At 48.1% G+C, this 20,635-nt stretch overlaps 2 protein-coding genes across 5 annotated transcripts in view; both read right to left on the minus strand.

Moving 5' to 3' along the window:
* Nucleotides 1–8,746, minus strand: part of Bcl2l11 (BCL2 like 11) — a 34,610-nt gene extending 25,864 nt beyond the window's left edge. The window contains exons 1-3 of one of the 4 annotated variants that reach the window (XM_050134249.1): nt 6,729–7,180; nt 5,786–5,922; nt 5,528–5,617 (exon numbers count right to left, since the gene is read on the minus strand). In XM_050134249.1, coding sequence (XP_049990206.1) covers nt 5,528–5,617; nt 5,786–5,922; nt 6,729–7,036 — 535 coding nt within the window. In that variant the 5' untranslated portion in view covers nt 7,037–7,180. Of the gene's footprint in view, nt 1–5,527; nt 5,923–6,728; nt 7,181–8,302 lie in introns of those variants that run through there. The other 3 variants (XM_050134251.1, XM_050134250.1, XM_050134248.1) reach the window with 3 other exon arrangements.
* A 2,540-nt stretch (nt 8,747–11,286) lies between these two features.
* The window catches only part of Acoxl (acyl-CoA oxidase like), a 258,813-nt gene continuing 249,464 nt past the window's right edge, over nt 11,287–20,635 (minus strand). Inside the window, exon 18 of the mRNA XM_050134390.1 lies at nt 11,287–11,665. Within this exon, the coding sequence (XP_049990347.1) occupies nt 11,480–11,665 (186 nt within the window). The 3' untranslated portion in view covers nt 11,287–11,479. The remainder of the gene's footprint in view (nt 11,666–20,635) is intronic.

Consider the following 20,635-nt stretch of genomic DNA (forward strand, 5'->3'; position numbering starts at 1 on the left):
AAGTGATGTTGCAAGCCCACAGGAGATCAACCTATAAATGCACTAAATAAAACAATGCACTTTAAACGTAATGCATGTATCTTGGAGACATGAAGGACAGAGGAAGACAGACCCTATAGGCATCAATCACCATTTTTTTTAAAGAGTTAATATATTGGCATTACATAAAGCAAAACTTGCAGCAACAACAGAGCTAATCAAGTAGGAGACACAATAGGCAGGTTGTTTCGTTTTGAGAATTCCTGCATCATTCTCCAAAGTTGGTGACACCTCAGCAAAACAAAACTATAAAGGGAGTACCAGAGGACAAGAGGAGAGCCTCATATTCTAGAGCAAACACTGTGCTTCTAGGTAGCCCTCAAAGAGGACAAAGATAAACACAAGTTCAATGAAGATAAACACCATTACATGACAGCATGTGGACAACCACCCCAGCACGGGGCACAGCCTTCCAGCTCTGAATCCCTCACACCAGCGAGAAGGAAAGGCCTCAAGACCATACTCTATGTTCCTAGGCTCAAAAAGCTAGAGGGGGAAAACCAATAACAAAAAAAAAGCAAAGAGAAGAAAACAAAGGGTGGATACAGGGAAAAAAAAATCAATGAAACAAAAATCGCTATTATAAGAAGCAAGAAAACAAACCTCTAAGAAGACTGGCAGGTGTTTTTGTTTGTTTTTGACACAAATTATCAACATCAAGAAAGAAGCTATCTTAGTTACTATACTATTGCTGAGCTAAAACACCAAGGCCGAGCAAGGCTTTATAAAACAAAGCATAATTGGGTTTAAGGTTCCAGAGGGCCAAAGCTTTAGATGGCAGAGAGATGGGGAGGCAGCTGGAACTGCAGCGGAGGACTCCCATCTCTCTTCTCAAAGGGCACATTATCTCTGACTGCAGCCACTTGAAACCTCAAAGCCCACCCCCAGTGCCACACTTCCTCCAACAAGGCCACACCTCCTAATCCATCCCAAATAGTTCCACCAATGGGGGACCAAGTATTCAACCCCATCAGTGGTTGGGGGCTGCCAGAACAGAACCTGCATTCATCTAAAACAATAAGGATGCTACAAATGCTTTTTCCAACCATAAATTCAACAGATTAGAAAAATATTCCTCTTTCTCAAAACCCACAAACTACCAGAGTATAATCAAGAAGAAGCTGACAACCAGAATATCCCCCCCCAAAGCAAACAAACACACAGAATTAAGTCTAGAATCTAAAACATATACCCCCCGCCCCCAAACACCAGAAATCTAAAACCATGTTCTCACAAGAGAAGTCAATACTGGCTTTAACATAACAAAACAAAAAACCCAAAAGCATTAATACTGTTTTTTCATAGTTTCTTCTGGAAATACAAGAGGGGGACTATTTCTCAACTCATTAAGGCCTTAATGTCGAAAGCAGTCAGCCATAACAGACACATCTCAAGGTGTAAAAATCACTCAATAAAATACTCAATTCAATCCAGCAGTGTATACAAATAATATGTTCTGCCCAAGTAGGATTTATCCCAGGCATCCAGAGCATTAACAATGCAAATCCAACACTGAAATGCATCACACCAACAGGCTAACAGAATCAGTGTAAACATATCGTTAAAACCTAACTCTGAAAATTCTCAGGAACTTAGGAGTCTGGGTAAAACTTCCAAATTTTTAATACTTTTTTGATTGTTTTTTGAGACAGGGTTTCTTTGTAGCTTTGGAGCCTGTCTTAGAACTTGCTCTGTAGACGAGGTTGGCCTCGAACTCACAGAGATCTGCCTGCCTTTGTCTCTCAAATGCTGGGATTAGAGGAGTGTGCCACCACCGCCTGGCCTAATTTTTATTACTTTTATAAAAGTATCTTCAAAATACCTATAGCTAACATAGTTATATGGTTAATGGCTTTACTCTTTAGACAGAAAGCTGCCGTCCCTTGAGACTGCTTTTATGACTTCCACCCAACATAATTACGAAGTTCTGGTCAGTGCAATAGGACAGGGAAAGAAACGAAGCACTCCCTGTATGCATGTGACACGGGTGTCTACAGGGATCGCCCGGGAAACCACTCCGTTTATTTGTGTGTATACATACACACACATGTGTGTTGTGTCTGTGATAGAGGGCACAGACTCAGAGGTCAGAGGACACCTCCATCTCACCACGGATATGCTGGGATTAGATATTTGTTGTCAAATCCTGCTCTATGTGGGGTCTCAATTCCATTCCCAGCATGGGAAAAACAAAACACAACCTTATGGACAGGCTCCCAGACAGATCTCCACTGAGCCCAACATCTCCCGCTTGGCATAGGAAGGATGTCCTATTTCCCGAAGAGAGATCTCAATCTAAAGAAGGGACCACTTGCCATAGGATGCTGAGGGGTACAGGGAAGAATGGGAATTAACGCTCACCCGCAAATTCTGCTATGTCAGGAACAAGTCCAAAGTTTGAGGCGTTCACAAACACCTCACAGAGACAGTACTGTCGATCAACGTTCATCTACTTTGCATTTCCAGATTATACTGACCGTGGTTCAGATGGAGAACGTGTACAAAGATCAACTGAGGCGAAACCACATATGGCATTAAAGACACTAGAAAAGGCAGCCAGTGGGTGTGTGGAAGGTTTTTATTAAGACAACCAGGAGTTCACCAAGAAATGGCTTGTCAAGTCAATCCTCCCAAAGTGTATGGAGGCAAGAATCAAGAAAAAGGGTAGTTCTGTTACCCGGATCTCCACAGTGTAAACAAAATACCCTTCCCAGATGTGGAGGGAACTGAAGCCATGTCTAATACAGTACCTATCTGCTGTGTATCTCCAATGAGACTCTCCTTTTCCACTACGGTAAAGACACAAGGATGCGGGGTTCAGCTCAGTAGAGGAGAATTTACCTTAATGGGAAAAGCCCTAGGTTCTCTCTCAACACATTAGTGGGGGGAGGATACAAGGACATAGCTTTTTCCCCAGGAGGAAACACTGTATCTCTTCCTCGTGGCAGGACATAGCTTTTGAGACACACTCCATGTCTCCTATCACATGTTGCCAGGGGAGAAGAGGAGCCCCGAGCTAAGCAGGACCTCTGTGTAACCTCCCATTTGTGTTCCAGTGGGTCATACCAACCATAAAGGCTCCTTTGTGAAAAATGTATTTTGCAATAACTTATCAAAAGCACCATTGAAGATCTTAATGGCTGAGTAAAAAATACTAAAGAAATCCAAAAAGATAGAGACCACATCTCAGCTCAGCTCAGCTGTCTATGGGCAGAAGCAATACCAAGGAGAGCCAGAAATAAAGCATCAGTTGTGTGCCGTGATATTTCTTTCATATTTTAATAAATTAAGCTTGCCTGAAGTTCAGAGTGTAAAAAAGCCGCACCGATCAGCCTTACAGTGGTGACACACACCTTTAATCCCAGTAGCCACACTAGTTTGCCATAGAAACCTGGCAGTAATGGTGCACTCCTTTAATCCCAGCACTAGAGAGGAATATAAGACGGGAGGACACAGCTCTCACACACAGTCTCATTCTGAGGATTCCTGGAGGCAGGGGTGCCATTTTGGACTGAGGAAGAGATAAGAGCCAGTGGATGGCTGTTTAACTCTCTGAACTTCAGGCAAGCTTTATTCATTAAAATACAAATGAAATATCACTATATTTGTGGAAAAACAATCTAATTAACTTAATATCTGGCTAGGTCCTCTTACCCATCAGTAATTTCTGCCACACCCCATCCCAACATAACCTCTCCTCAATCAAATCTCTCAAGAACTTACTGTTAAAACCCTACCTTGGTGCATTAATTCCACACCAACCCCCGTAACTTACAGTTTAAACCCACAGCTTACCAGATGTTGAGCTATCCTCCCAATTACTACTGCACAGGTACAACAATCAACTCTGTATAAAAATGGAGATTGTGATCTTTAAAGCCCTGATCTGTCATCTCCAATCATGGTGAATGATCTGTAATTGGCTTCCCAAAGAGTACGGGACCCCAAACAAAACAACTGTGACCATCTTCCCATTAGAAAAGGCACGGACTCGTCCACTACTCCTAGTTAGCAGGGAAGGAGAAAATATTTCCCCAGATTATCCCACCACCTGCAGAGACCATTAGCCTGGCCAACAGTGAAAAACCCTAATAGCTTCCAGAGGGTCCTTAAAAGGCAGCTTTCACTGCACATATACCAGGGAGCCCTGTTAACTCAGCACATGCTGTAGATGTGTGCATACCCTAGGCTGCTTCAGGGTGGAACGGTGGCAAGTGCCTGCTCAGGAATACTACTGCTAGTAATAGCTAAAGTAACAACGGACACAGGACTTCCAGCTCCTTTCAGTTAAGAGGACTTAACAGTCCCCAGAACTCAGGCAAACGTGCAGTTAACATATGGCTCAGATACCAAATGTGCTAACGGACAGCATGGACACGTTCCTGATGTCGTCTTCTGCAGGACTGGCTAGTGGGACACACACCAAACATGGTTCTGGATGAGAAGGACCAAGGTACAGACTTTTGTTTTTGGTGGAGATGCAACGTGCAAAGCCATCCCTTTCCTGGGGTGAACCAGAAATATGCACAGCCCAAGTCATAAGCTTGGTCTAAGAGTCAAATCAAGTCTACAGATGTCTCAGTCTGGCTTTTAACACTCACTAAAGGAGCTAGTGTAGTTGTCAATGTTTAAACATTGGGACATTTGACTTCGGAACCCACAGGCCTGGTTACGATGTACTCTAAGAAATCATGTTCCCACAGCCACAGTCGGGGGAACCTCAGTGCTGATGGGGCAAACTCTCCAAAACGCCACTGACCCTACCTCAACAGCTTTACTGTGCATTGTCATTGATATTTTCTGCCACTCTTGGTTAAGATTCTCACATACACAGATCTGGGAGTTGTTAGGGGGGAGGGGATGAGTTTGATCAAATGAAACCGTAGGCATGAATGAAATCTCAAAAACAAGAATGTATTTTTTTAAAACACATTCTAACACTGACTTTAGCCCTTGAAATAAAAATCTACAATCTGATCCCATCCATACTAAATTCGATCCCTTAAAGCAAGAATGACCTTTAGGGAGAATTTAGCCATAAAACCATCTTCAGGGCTCTATGTTGGTTCTGTGACACACAATCTCTGCAGGCGCTGTCTTCAGAAATGACCAACATGTCCATCTCTTCCTTTACCTTCCCGGTGGTTATTATTTTATATATCTGACCAGGTCCCTTTCCAACCCAATGATATTAATATCTAAGCTTAGCATTTAAAAGCAATCATACCATGGTTATAAGCTTCAGCTTGAAGGCTGCAGAGATTCAAACTTTGCAACTCAATAGGTTGATGTTTGTACCTCCATAAATTCATGTCACAAAATTTGCAAATTAAAAAAAAATTTGTTGGGAATCTCCAAACATCTTCTGTTTCCATCAAAATATAAAATAAGTCACTCGACCGAAGCTTCAAATGCTACCCACATCCTTGAACCAATATTCAAACAAGCACACACCAACTGCCTCTTTTCTTACCCGGGTATGGCTTACCCATTGCACTGAGATAATGGTTGAAGGCCTGGCAAGGAGGACTTGGGGTTTGTGTTGACTTGTCACAACTCATGGGTGCTGGACTCCTGTCTGTGTCAAAAGAGAAATACCCACTGGAGGACCGGGACAGCAGAGAAGATCTTCTCACAAAGATGAAAAGTGGGGATCTGGTAGCAAAAGGGCTTGGGCTGGCCGTTGGAGCCAGCGGGCCCTGAGGGCTGCCGTGGGGGCAGCGGTCCCCTTCGCCGTCGGGATTACCTTGCGGTTCTGTCTGTAGGGAGGTAGGGGCCCCAGGCCTGAGCTGGGGAGGCCTCTCAGCAGGCTGCAATTGTCCACCTTCTCTGTCACACTCAGAACTTACATCAGAAGGTTGCTTGGCCATTTGGTCTTTTTTTCTGCAAGAAAACCGGGAGAAAAAAGATTATCTTCAGCAAACTAAGTTATAAAATCATTTCACCCACTCCTTACAAAGTCCAGAGTGAACCGCACATATATATGTTTACTTTTCTGACTATCTTCCGAGTAAGATTAAAAGTGCACTCAAAATAATGAAGGTGTTTATTTTGGTGTCGGGTGAAACTAAATTAGACCACCAAACAAAACAAAGTATCCACTCCATAGCTTGTGAGGTTGGCGCGCTCTCGCACATACACAAGCACAGAAGTTTCCTGAGGAGCAGCTCGTGGGAAGTCTACTATATTTCGTGCTTTTCGTTCAGGACAAACTTGTATCAAGTCTGAAAGTCCCAGCGGGCTCTCATTTCCCGGGCTCAGACGCTGCGCTGGAGCACAGGAGCGGGCGCAGATGCAGAGACTGCAGGCGGCTGGCCGCCTTCCCTGCTCCGGCCCCATTGTTTGCCGAAAATGCTGAGGGCAGCAAGTCTGGAGAAGGTTTGGCAGCGGCCGTCAGTCGTAGTAAGTGCGTCACAATAGAGTTTGTAACTCCGAGCGCAGCTCCGCCCGGGTCGAGCGCCCTCGGCCGCAAGGTCCCTCCTGCTGCCAACCCCCTGCGCGCCACCCCAAACACGAAACCATTTCTCTCGGGAGCAACCTTGCCGGAATGTGTCCACTTCCAAATGGGGGCCATCAGGGCCATCCCCTTGCAAGCTCCATACCTAGCTGCGCGCGCTCGGAAATAGCCGGCGCGCGGCTGCTTCCACCCCGTAGACTCCTTAACTCCCAGAGCCACCTCGCAAACTCACGTCCTCCCCTTCCCTTCCAAGCGCGGTGTCCAGCGCCGATCAGACGACCCGTGAGTGTCGCCACCGAGAAGGCAAGGAAAACAAAGCCGAGCCGTGGGCTCCAGAGTTCCGCGCCTGCCCGTCCGCCCGCCGCCACGCTCCGCTGGGGAGCCTAAGGTTTCGCGCGCCGCGCCTCTGGCCCGCGCTGCACCGGCCGCCGCCGGGATCATCCTCCGCCTCCTCCCGCTCCGCCCCTCGCGCGCAGCTCCCGCCGCCGCTCGGGCACCGCCAGCCCCGCGCCGCTGGCGCCGGTTGCCAGTGCTCCCCATTGGCCCGTGCTCGGTGGCTTCCCATCGTAGCCAATGGGCAGAGGCGACGGGGGCGGCGCCTACGGGTCAGGCAGCCGAAGGCGAGGCGATTGTTGACAAACTCGCCGCCCAGCGCCACTCAGGCTGTGCCGGCCGCCGCGGCTCTGGCTAGAACTTAGGGGGCCGGGCTGATTCGCTCCGCGCCCCGCCCCGCCCCTGGGCCCGGTCCGGACGCCGCGCGCCCTGCGGGAGTTCCCGCCGCCTGGGCAGCGGGACTCTAGAGACAAAGCGGGACCCGCGCCCTCCTGGGATCCGCAGGGCCAGGATCCCATTCCAGGCCACTCGGGGCAAAGACCGTAACGGCCTTCGCTGTCCCGAGCTGAACTTCTCTGCAACTTCACCTGTTGTGCCCCATGTGTCACCGACACGCACCATATATGAATGACCATCTAGGGTCTCTCGGGCATGTACCTCCAAACCCCCGGCCCCCAGCGTCCAGGTAGCCTTTCACAAGCAGTGCCTGCCTAGGGGCAATAGGCCCGGGAGATCACCGAGCCACCAGCCTATGCGACTGGGTCCCGCTGCGATCCCGTTTCATAGAACCGATCGGTCAGTCAGCTGCCCGTGGCTCGGAACTCGCGTGCCCTAAGTGGTCCTGGGACGCCTACGGGATCTCTCGGTTCCTGTAGATACTGTGGCCCTCGGCGTCCACAGGACGCTCGCAAACTGAACCGGGCCGACGGGGACATCTGTGCAACAAAATCGGGCACTGTGGCCAAACCGTGGCTTGAATGAATACAAGCAAAATCAGGCGCGTGTGATTTTAATAAACCTCCGCAATGAAGCAGCGCCAGCGAAGAGCCAAGTCTACCGGCCCGTGGCTAACGCGCGGCTACTTCTCCCGGGCTGCCTGGCTCGCGGCGACGCTTCCCGGCTGGACGTGCAGTCGGCGAATCCTCGCCTCCAAGTCGAGTCTACGCGCCCTCCCGGCCCGCGAAGGATGCCTCACCAACCCTTCGTGCGGCATCCCGACCCAAGCCAGACTTCGGCTAAATACCCGCAGCTTCTGTGCCTACGACCTTTTCCCAGAAATGCCCTGCTAGGCAGGAACCGAGGCTGGACTTTGCCGCATTCGCCTCCTGCAGCCGCGCGCCAAGCGGGACAAACCAGCGCCTCCGCCCGCACGTGCGACACCAGAGACAGATGAACTGGCTCCGCGGGTGAGGCGCCTCTCTTCCATCCGTCCCCGGCCTGCGCCCCGAAAATCGCGAATCGCGGAGAGTTTACCTTGCGTTTCTCAGTCCGAGAATCAGAGTCAGACATTGGGGGGATGAGGGCCAGGGGAAGGGCGCCGAGGCGGTGGCGGCGGGGGAGCAGCAGAGGTTGTGCAGATGCAAGTGGGGCACGGTTCAGAGAGCGGCTGCAGGAATCCGGTGACGGCGACGGCGGCAAGGACCGCAGAGCTCCAACCAGCTGGTGACCCAGTGCCTGCAGGGAGCGAAGTGAAACCAGCCTGGCCCAGTGACTCTGCTCCTACTGGGCCCCCGCTCCTGTGCCCAATCACCGCGGGCTCCGCCCCCGCTCGGTCCAGCCCTCACCGAGCCGGAAAGCAAGCCCCACCCCACCCCCGCGGCCCCCCTGGCCGCTGGCGCGTGCAGGCTGCGACAGGTACTGGCGAGGGTAGCCCCGCCGCGTGCGCGCGCTCCGCCCACCCCAGCCTGTTTACCCTAGTGACTTGGCCTGCGGGCAGCTGCGTGCAAGCCCTTCCTCCACCCCAAACGTACCCGCCCCTCTCTGCCCCTCCCTGTCCGCCGGGAGCGGCCACCACGCAGAGCGGAATTTAGGGGGCGCTCAGGGCACACCGCTGTGTCCAGCCTGCCTCGGGCACCAGTGGGAAGTCTAAGAACGAGTCCCTGCGCGCTTGCTTTGCGGAGCTTCTCAGCCCCAAACCATGGGGCCTGGGTTAGTGCAAGAATGGGCACTGGCCTTTGACTGTCCTCTCCAAAAATGTATGGCCTCCGGGGAACCCAAATTAGCAAAATGTTCACCCCTCCTCAGCTGTGCCTCAAGGCAGGACTCTTCAACTCCTCTGTCTGTGTCGCCATTTAGGTTCTCCCTGGTCGTGAGTGGTGTGTGTGTTGTTGCTGCTGCTGCTGTTGTTCTTTTCCCCAGTGCCCGGTTTCTTAAGAGGTAGGAAGGGCAGTTGAGAAAAGTCAGGGAGATCCTAGGTTTACAGCACAGCTTCGGGTCGCAATAGGCGCGCACGACAAGCATATAAAATAGGGCATGAGAAAGAAACTATAAAAGAATAACTATAAGGAAAAATGGGGATGGTCTACCGAGGAAAGACGGTTGTGCCGTGCGTTATGTCTTTAAATTTGGGGGGCTCACAGACTACCGCCAAGAATTGCTCATCAGCCGGCTGAAGCTGGCGACTGCGGACGGAGCAGCAGATTTCGGGTTGTGCTGGCAAAGCCATATGGGAGTCGAAAACTCCCCTGATCCTCCTGAGGCCTTCGTGTACCCAGTCGAAGTCTTGAAGTCAATGGTGCCACACACCCCACCCCCAACCCCTTTCACTCTCTCACCGCGGAGACCGGGAGAAGTTGTTCTGGAAATGGAACATCCGGCATCCTAAGTGTGAAGATTAAAGAAACTCGATTTAAGGACTACCCAGCCTGCATCCCGGCTGGCAGAGAGAAGGAAGTGACCTTTTCATGAACAAGTGACACGATCTATCGTCCCAACTTCGAACCATCTTGGTCATTTCGGTGTTTATAGGCGGTTCTAACGTCAGCGTGACACAGCACAGCCCTGGGTTAAAGTCTTGGTTCTCACGTGAATCCTGAGAGAGATCAAAGAAGCCACTGCTTCCCAGGGGAGCTGGGGGACTCACGGCAAAGCCATGTCCCTTCTGTGGGTGAGGGGTGTTCGCTACAAGAGCGCACAGGGCATTGGCGTGGATGCAGCCAAGCAGCGGCAGATCCAGGTCTATCCTGACCAAGGCTGCGAGTTAGCGCTGTGCGTTGTTCACTCCGCATCCCACCCATGCAACCCGGTCTGCTACTGCTCCTAGAGTCCTCAGCCAATAACAAGTCTGCCTGCCGCGCGCTTTTGGCCGGGAGCCGTGCAGCTCCAAATCGGGCTAGAAAAGAACCACATAAGAAAAAAGAAAGTCTTTATCGCCCCTTCTCTTTGTACGAGCAGGCTACCCAGGAGTCTTCCGATTTTGCAACTCTGGGCACGCTAAAAGAAACCATACAGGCACTGGGGAAAGCAACAGGCTGGGCTATGTGCTCTTATTTAGGACTTAACCAGGGAGACGGTCTGGAAGTGGCTCTTTGCATCACCGGAGAATATAGCAGTTTAGCGAGCTTCCACCAAATGCCTCACGACAGGTGGCTGCGAGCCCTTGGGCCCTTGTAGCCTTCCCCCCCCCCCCCGCAGTGTCAGGAGAACTCCTGGGATCAATTTGCTGGCAGAGAAGAGCAACGTGGGAAGGGCTAGTGGGTCACCCGTGCCTTCCCGAGGCTGGCAACGGGATGTGGAGAGAAGGAAGAGAGACTACAGCTAGAGTTAAGAGTGAAACTGGGCAACGCCAAAGTCAGGGCATAAATGAGAAATTCATTTCCGCCTGTGTAATCTCTCCAAATTCCAAAACCAGTTTATTGCAGCGATTCCCCAGGCCCGCGTCCCCTACCCCTCCAAGCTGCGGGAGCATTTTTCTGTCGCTTAATTTATTAAACCTTGCGTCTACGCTTTTCTAAAGGGCAGATTATAGTGTAGCGCTATGAAACGTTTGTCGCGAGTCGTCCTGCGGTCCGGAGATCGCCTACCTGGTGAGACCAGCTCGACTCCAGGATCACGCTCCCCTCTCTCGCGCCAGCCTGTTTTCTAGCAGAGCTTGAAGCAAGTCTGATTCACTAAGCACCCCTTGTTGAACTTTTGCCCGCACTTGGAGTGGGTGGAGCTTTCCTCCGCCCCTTTTGCCCGAGGGTGTTTGATTTTTATGTTTTGATTTTTTTTTTTAACCCAGCACCAGAGATTTTCGAAGTCACTTGGAATCTGAGTCACTGATGACAGCAAAGGTCTTTGGTGGCATCAGGCTCTGGGCAAGACCACCGGATCGTCTGAGGATCCAGCGCAGCGGCTGGGAGAGGTCAAGGCAAGGGCCAGGAGAGGTTAACAGACCAGGATAAATCACTGTACTCCCCGGGTTTCCATCTAGTCTCCATCTCCCCACCCCCCCACCCCCCACCCCCGTCCTCCTCCTCATAACCTGTCCTGAGCCTTGTCAACCTTAGCCAGATCTTCTCCTCCGCATGCCCCCAAACCCCCGAATATGGTGGTCGTGCACCTGTCACTTTGGCACCTGCTCCAACTCTGGGAGTATTTGAAGGGAACTCCATGGCAAGCTGCGGACAGGGGCACTACATTTCTTGCCCTGCTGGTTAATAGTTTGGCTCACAGCTTGGACAGCTGGGAGCGCGCTTCCCGCACCAGCCTTGGCGTAGGCGCGGGGTAGAAGGCCCAGGCAGCCCGGGGGTTGGGAATTCCTGCGATTGGTGCGTGGAGGTTGGTGTGTGGAATGTTAAAGGCAGAGATCACCTTCAGGGCGTCATCCTTCACGGACTCGCACAAATCCAGCAACTGCAAAACACAACACAAAGGGACAGGTCGGATGTGGGCGCGCTCACGGAGGACTTTCCATCCGCCCCCAATCACTCACAAGGGCTGAAATTCTCCACAACACAGGAAGTTACTGTTTCAAATAAACCCGTATCTTCTTTAAAATTTCTAAGTCTCTGACCCCCCAGGTCCTGCCGAAATCTAGGTTTTTCTGCCAAGGGTTTATGGGTTGGAGCTCTTTCCCAAGATTATCTTGGTAACTAAGAGACCAAGGTCTGAGAATTAACACTGCCTCCTCTTAGCTCCCTTTTCTTCTTCCCGCCCTTCTTCTCCACCTCTGGAGCGCCACCCTCTGGCGCGCAGAGGCAATTGACAAGAAGAGTCTCTGAAAAGATGAGCGACAGAAGGTGCCAACAGAGCCTGAAAGGCGGGGAGCGAGGGTCCCCAAGACTGGATGGACCACCGAGCAAGCCAAGGCTAAGCGCCGCCCATCACTTTCCGTGCTCTCCAGCAGTGGTAAACAGACTCGCGGTAGCTGCACTCTGTTAGCCACGGCAGGTACATCCCCATACATCCCAGAAGGGACGTGGCAGGCTAGAGCTTTGGAGAAGTTGCACTGGCTGGCTGTGTTTCTATTTCATTTTCCGTGATTTGAATGCCAACACACACACACACACACACACACACACACACACACACACCACATCCAAGGCAGCGAAAATAAAGGATTATTTTTCTAGATCTGAACAAGGGTAGAGGCCCGTTTTTCTTTTCCCAAAGTAGCTACATACTGCAACTCTGACATTTTTTTTCAAGTCTTCATAAAGCTAGCTATACATTTCTTTGACTAAATCACAACAACCTCTAGGCTTCATAGTTTATTTTCATGGTTTTAAAAACCACTTTTATGGGCCCCACCCTTGTCCTTGTGTCCTGCCCATATTTTAGCACTGAATTTTTTTCTGCAACGCCCCTCCAAAACCATCTCAGGCATTCAGAAGCTATAGTGACTCCTAAAAGAAAGGGGGAGGGGGGAAAGAAGTGTGGCGGGGACGGCACATTCAGGACTTCTTCCTTAAAAATGTGCCCTATTGTACCTGTGATTTCTAATAAAAAGCTTTGTTCTTCAAGCACCGTGGTTAGGCACCATGAAATAAGGACTGAAAAGACTTTGTTCACATTTCAAGATGCGACAAGACAGACTGCAACTGACTAGATTTCCAAGTCTGTAATTAATACTCTTGACAAATCCCCAACTAGTCTGTCAACTCTAGCTGTCTTTAACCACACATTTCAAAACCATGCCATGCTCTACACAGTCCCCGAACTCGCCACATGCCCGTCATGTAATTAGTCAAGATAATCTTCCCTTTGGGGTCCATTACAGCAGCGAGGCCAACTCTTGTCAGGTAGTCGCCAATGGGGGGAACTTCCTTCAAAAGAAGGCTTGTGAGAAAACACTATGGGTTTGATTTGTCTAGTGCTAACTGTAGACTTAACGGTCAGAGGCAGAAATTACATGATTTCTATTTGCTGGGAAAAGGAGGAGGAGGAGGAGAAGGAGGAGGAGGAGGAGGAGGAGGAGGAGGAGGAGGAGGAGGAGGAGGAGGAGGAGGAGGAAGCACCAAATGGCTGGTGAGGAAGAGTGTTTCTATACTCATAATCCTCCAGGAATGAGCGCACCACAGACACTGGAAAAGAACACCGACCGCCTAAGAACACCAAACATTTCCTGGTGAGATACTCCCTAAATCTCAAGTTATCTCATAGTCTAAAACACCTGTCCTTCCGTTTTTCTCCATGTTTACTGCAGTAGAGCCCTGAGTGTGTAGATCGGGTGGGGCTCCTGTGGTACACCCTGCTTCCATCCAGCTCTGCCTATTAATAAGTTCATAACCATCCCCCTCCTTTCGCTTCCAATATTTAAACTATAGTCCTGCCCTGTGTTGGGTGCCATGATGGACTTGAAAAGCTTACCGACACGCGGCACACTGGAGATAGTCATAACCTCTTACAATCAGGAAGCTACTGCAAAGTTTCAGAGGCTTCAAAAAAATGAAACCTGAGTAGGGCCTGGCGATATGGCTCAGTGGTTAAGCATACTTGCTGCTCTTACGGAGGACCTGGGATCAGTTACCAGTACCCACATAGTGGCAGAACAGCTCTCTGTAACTCCAGTTCCAGGGGATCCAGTGCTCTCTTTTGGCCTCCCTGGGCACCAGGGACACACGTGGTACATATATGTACATGTAAACAAACACGCATACACATAAAATAAAAATAAATCCTAAAATAAAATAAAAACTCAATCCCTTAATAAAAAAAGTGCTTGAATAGAGCCTGCAGAGATGACTCAGGGGTTACAAGCCCTTGCTGCTCTTTCAGAGGACTGTAGTCAGACTTTCTTTGGATCACCAGCTCCCAAATAATGACATGGAGACTTCTTAATAATTATAAAAGCAAAGCTTGGCTTTAGCTTAGGCTTGTTCCCAACTAGGTCTTATAATTTACATTAACCCATTTATATTGATCTATGCTCTGCCACACGGTTCATTACCTCTCCTCATCCTGGACATTCAACTTCCCCATGTCCGCTGGCAAATTCTCCATGCCTCAGATCCCTTCCAGAGTTCCTCTCTCCAGAAGTTTCTCCTACCCTCTCCTGCCAAGATATTGGCCATTCAGCTCTTTATTAAAACAATCAGAAGGTGTCTTTCACACAGTGCCATCAAATATCCCGCAACAGAGGACTCAGGTTTGGCTCCCAGCACCCAGGTTAGATGGTTCACAACTGCCTATAACACCAGTTCCAAAGGACCTGATACCCTTTTCTGGCCTCTGCAAGTACTTGCATGTATGTATGACACATAAGATAATAAATATAAGGAAGCAAGCAGAAGCATGAGGATCAAGACTGTGGATATATTTCTATGTAACCTGGAAGAAAGGATTTCTGTCCTGTTTGGCTGTCTATCCCCACCTTCTCGCACTGGTGTCTTCTCTTCTGATTGACTCTACCAGCACCGCCAAAGCCAGTTAGGATGGGATAGCCTCGTGCCAGCAATCTCTAAGCTTCCCACCCTCTAAGCACTCTTATTTTCACTCAATATAGTGACAATATAGGAGCTTTCAGGGTGTGCTACCCTGCCACTGTTTGACCTCTGTGCATAAGCCTTTTCTGCTTTTGTGTGTCTTGCCTCTTTTTCTAGCTCCAGATGTTTTTGGGGGGAACCCAAGTTGAAAAGCACAGAAAAATGAATAGCTGATCAGATGAGCCTGTGTCCTGCTTGAACACTGTGCTAGAGTCTTTATATCCATTCCATGAGTTTTAGAGGACATGTGGTTTGTTCAGGCAGTAGAATGTCGAGAAAGTGACTCCTCCAGCTGAGGCCTTAAAAGAGGATTCGCAGTCCCCATTCATGCTTTCCTGGGACCCTGATAACCAATTTCTGTCCTGTATCACTTGTTGGAGGATGGAAACCTGATGAGGAAGGACCAAGGAGCCTTGACTCACAGGCAGCACCCACTGCTGATGCTGTCAAAGGGCTACCTTGTCCCTCCCAGCACTTTATGCCCTCTTGACTATAACCCCAGCAATGATCACACTGAAGACTGCCCAAAGAACTGCCAAGGTTGCAGTCTTACAGAACTGGAATTAATCACTATCGATGGTTAATATTCAGAAATGCAAAGCAAATAAACTTGCTACATCAATTATACACCCTTTTCAAAAGGAACCAGTTGGAGTTAACTTCCATCGTGGACTGTTTGATATTGAGTAATTTCTTGTCCATTAATTTTCAGCCAACTTGATTTTTGATGAACCTGGATATTGGGAGAGAAACCAAAAAACAAGAGGAATTGGGGCTGAAGATGGCTCAGCGGTGAAGGGTGCTTGTTGCTCTTGCAGAGGACCTGAGTTTTGTTCCCAGCACCCGCATACGGTTATAAGTACCTGTACATATGTCAAACTTCATGGGATCCATGTGTGTGTATACACACTGACACAGAGACATACATACACCTACATGAAAACTAAAATGAACCTTTTTAAAAAGCAAGAGTGAGTATCTTCAGGGCTGGAGAGATGGCTCAGGGTTACAGTGCTTGCCACACACGTGAGGACCCACACCTGAGCTATTCAACGAGAGACATCGCATAAACTGGTACAACATACATCTTCCATTCCAGCACTTTTGGTGGAGGTAGGGATTCCTGGGGATTGCTGATTAGAAGTCTGGCCCACTCAGTGAGCCCAAGCTTGGTGAGAAACCCTGTCTCCGAAAAAGAAAAAGAGGAAGAGAGCTACTGAGGAAGACACTCGTGTGGACTTTGGCTACCATATGCACACACACACACACACACACACACACACACACACACACGTACACCCATGCAAACATACAAGCATCCACACACAAAGGGATGGGAATCTTCAAATAATTAAGAAATATCGCTTGGTCCAAAGATGTGATGGGGATAAAATTTAAGCTACTGGTAAAATGAGGTTTCTGTATTGCTTTTGTTTTGTTTTTGAGACCGAGTCTTAACTTTACAGCTCTGGCTGGCCTGGAACTCGCTATGTAGACCAGGCTGTTCTCAAACTCACAGCTATATACCTGCCTCTGCCTCTTGAGTGCTGGGATTAAAGGTGCGCATTACCTAGTCCGATATTCTGTATTATATGTGGTTATCACTTAATATCTTTCTCCTGCTGTGATGCATAACTGGCATTTTTCACTGAACACCCAGAGGCCTTGCTCTGGCTCCTTCCCTATCCATTTATACTCCTCTAAGACTTTTACCTTGGGTAATTTTGATTATCAACTTGATTGGATTAGTAAACATATAGAACATACATGAGTTGACACACCTTTGTGTATGTGTGTGGAGGGACGGGGAAGGGCGGGGGAGTTCTGATGGCTTTTAAGGAGAGGGCTGCTCTGAGCCAGGAGAACCACTTTGAATGCAGGCTGAACCACCCCATCGGCTGGGGGACCTGGCCTGGATAAAAATGGGCGAAAGCCAGCTGAACGCCTGTCCCCATCCACTAAGGCATGAGGAAGCTCCTGCTGCCATGCCTTCCACAGTGGTAGACTGGACCCTTGAGCCGCGAGCCTACGTAAATCCTTTCTCCTTTGAATTGCCTCCTATCAGGGATCAGTCACAGATATGAGAAAAAAAAAAAGACAAATTGCTTAGTCTTTATAAAGGCTAACACTGTCTCGTGGAGTAGCCAGAGAGTAAGTCCTCCACAGGTAACATGCCACCTTAGAACCCACTCACAGCACAGAGGTCGACGTGTCCCATAGGCTTACAAAGCATCACCTCTCACCTGACTCTGAGATTCTCTCTCCCATCCCTTCCCGCATGTGGATATAGGGCTCTTCCGTCTTTCCTGGCCATAGGTCCATTGCTCATGGCAGGATCACTCTTTAGCTTGCTTTGAAACCCCCAGTTTCAAAAACACATGCTCCCCATGGCGTCTTCTGTAGTCAAGATTCAGTAGGCACAAAACAGAATTCTGTGGGTCGAATCAGTCAGGACTCCAGCAGAACACTGCATCCATTCAGATCCTAGCTGACAGTGTTGGCAGAAGTGGAAAAGTTACATTTGAAGAGGCTGCCCTCCTAAGCCAACGGTGGCAGCAGCAGCAGCATGTCATTCAAGCTAAGTGGAGAGTAGGAGGACAGACAGACCTTCGAAATGTCCTTCCTTTCACAGTGTTTTCAACTGAGTAACACAGCATCCAACTATTTGCTAAGAATTCCTAGAAATGCCCGTATCAGTGAAAGAGCAGGGCTTTGACCCTCAACACCGCCGTTCTAAACAAGGTACGTTTCTTATCGGCACATGACTCTCGCACGGACTGAGCATATAAAATATCATTATTTCTGGCTGAGGAGATGGCTCAGTGGTTAAAGTGCTTGCTGACCAAGTTTGAGGACTGGGGTTCAGGCTCCCAAAGCCCATGTAAATGACTATTGGTTATGGAGGTCCATCTATAATTTCTGTCTCAGAAGGCAGAAACGGGATTTTCAGAGAAGCTAGCTAGAGGACCAGTGATATCAAAGAACTCTGGGTTTTATTGAGAGACCTTGCCTCAATGAATAAGGTGGAAAAGGATCAATTAAGGATGACTCTTGATATCAATCTCGGGCCTCTGCATGCATGCACATATACATGCATGAGCATATACGTATACCCATATACATGTAAAACATGCAAATACACACATATGCCACACACACAAAGACAGAAAAATGATGATGATGATGATGATGATGATGAATCCAGGACCTAATACATGTCATGTAAGCATCCCACCCCTGAACTACATCCCTAGCTCTCCCACAATTATTATCACAGACTCTCTAGATTCTCTAGTTAGCACTAAATGTGATTTCCTTATTATCTGGCACTTCTTTTACTGAGAATGCTTCATCACCATTACCTAAGACAAAAGCGCTGACACAGAGGCACCAACTTTAACCACTTAATAAAGCGTCTGACATTGATTCAAGCTGCTGCTGATTCATAAGAGGACAAGTTTCTAAAGAAGTGCGCATCGCTTTCTCTTCAGAATACAGGAAACCATATGAAAGTATTGGCAATGGAATTAAAGTAACCACAGGGCTGCGCTTGGTAGCATTTTTAACAGACAAAGGCATTTACACAAAACGAGAAAGAATATTCAATTAGGTGGTTATCATAGAACTGCAGCATTAGTTTCACACCTTTTAATACCAAAGAATATGGTATTTTAATCAACTGATGGTTTAGCCTGATAAGGTACATACCCAAGAGAGTGATTTTTCAGTCGCAAACATTTCTTCAAGGGCAGAAGCCACACAAGCCGCCAGAACTAAATACATCCCTTTGGAGGCTTCAGGGAGTGTTTCTGAGACTGGGATACATTCTTGCAGATACCAAAACCTATGGGTGCTTTAAGTCTCCTGACTAGAATGTGGTAGTATCTGCAACCTCTGCAGACCTTTCTGTGCCTTACACCCTCACCAGTCTGATATTCCGAACCACGGATCTGCTGGAGCAGTGTCTGCTACTATGTTTCAGGTTTCCCAATTCTAGCGATGTTAGCTCAGCCTTTAGAGCCTTCCCCACCGGATAAGCCCATACTGCTATCTGTGTACATTCTAGACAACATCTCACCTCATGTTTGAAGCGTCCAGGGCTTCTGGTTTATCCCCAAAGACCTCGTTTTTTTGGAAGTTGTTTCATCATTCTTCCTGATCTCATTACAGGTGGTTGTGAGCTACCATGTAGTTGCTGGGAATTGAACTCGGGACCTCCAGAAGAACAGCTAGTGATCTTTAACCTCTGAGCCACCTCTCCAGCCCCTCATCATTCTTCCTTAATCGCAGTGCCAACCCACAGAATGGGTTGTCCCGATTCTGTATCTTCTTCACATGGGAACAAAGTTCTCTCAACGTTTTTTCACATCCTAACTAGAATCCGTAACCCTTGCAATTTGCTATTAATATCGTTTGTGTTCATGAAGATAAAACTTTCAGGATGCAAACCTTCTTGATAATAATGACAGATACACACTCCAATACTTAGAGGGTCTGTAAGTAGGATATGGACTTAGGAGACTTAGGTGTGCAAGCAAATATAAAAGAATAGTTGTGTATATACTACACATCTAGAACGTAATTGGAATATGTACAATTAAACATACCATTTAATAGCTTTAAGGACATACAAATTAAGGCTAAATGTAATGAAGTATGGCCAAGACTTCTATTACTGATTTAAAGGTCTCCTGGTGACAATGACCGAATGGAGTGGCACACCGTGTTCACAGACTGTTGGAGTATCAGCTCTTTCCAAACGGACATTCGAGTCAATGCAATGCAGGAGATGTTCAGGCAACTCTGAATTATATAGAAAAGTTAAAAAAGAATCCATAGAATAACCAAAACAATTTTGAAAAGGAATACAATATATAGGAGGTCTGTATTATTCAACCAATGTAAGATTTATTATAACCACCAAGACAAAATTAGTGAAAATAGAAAAATCAACGAATGGAATATGAAGCCCCACCCCAGCAACCTCATTAAGTGTATGTTCAATTGATTCTCCCAGTCGAAGACAAAGCACTTCACTGGACAGAAAGAGGTTTATTTACAAGTAGGGAATAGACACTTGGATAACCTTCTGAAAATCAATCCACCTCTACATCATCCTATACCCAGAAATTAATTTGAGATAGGAAGTAGACATCATTGTAAAAGCAAACACCGTTTAGTTTCTAGGAAAGCATGGGTGTACCTCCTTACAGCCTTCAGCTAGCAAAAGTTTCCAGAAAAGACACAAGGGCACTCGTAAGAAAATTAAAAACCGACAACTTAGATTTTGCCAAATCTAAAGCCTGATGCTTATCAAAAGATACAATTGAGAAAGTGAGCAGGCCATGGGATGGGAAAATTAAAAGTTTTTGTGTTTACAGTGTCTAGCAAATTCCTACCACATAATATTATGTAGTTTTTATGAAGGCGGAGGACAAAATTAGATATTTCCACACAAATATTGACATAAAGGACCAAAAAGCACTTGAAAGGATGCTCAACATCATCAGAGGTCTGGAAAATGAGTATCAACAGAGAGAGGGAGTATATCCACGAGTAAGCTCCTCTGGCACAGGCTGTGACCTTGAGACTTGTCTGGTGTGGGTTCTGACCTTGAGACTTGCATTCTCTGTGACTATTCAAGCCTGAGGTCAGCTGGAGGTGAAGGTCAGTTGCCAGAGGCCACAACACAGCAGAGTCCTAAGAGCTAAGAGACTTGGGGAAGGGAGAAGAGGCAGGGAGAGGCCAGAGAAGTCTCCATAAAGAAACACTACCGAGAATAAAAAGGGAATGAACTAGGGAATCTCAGACACATGCTGGGCAGGGGTCAGTCTGCGGGCCTCCATTCTTAGGAAGCTCTGTCTTGAGTTATAGACACTTAGTGGGAGCTGCAGGGGAC

This window comes from Alexandromys fortis, unplaced genomic scaffold (assembly GCF_014885135.2).
Source record: "Alexandromys fortis isolate MF-2015 unplaced genomic scaffold, M_Fortis_MF-2015_v1.1 scaffold_6, whole genome shotgun sequence".
NCBI classification, from domain to species: Eukaryota; Metazoa; Chordata; class Mammalia; order Rodentia; family Cricetidae; genus Alexandromys; species Alexandromys fortis.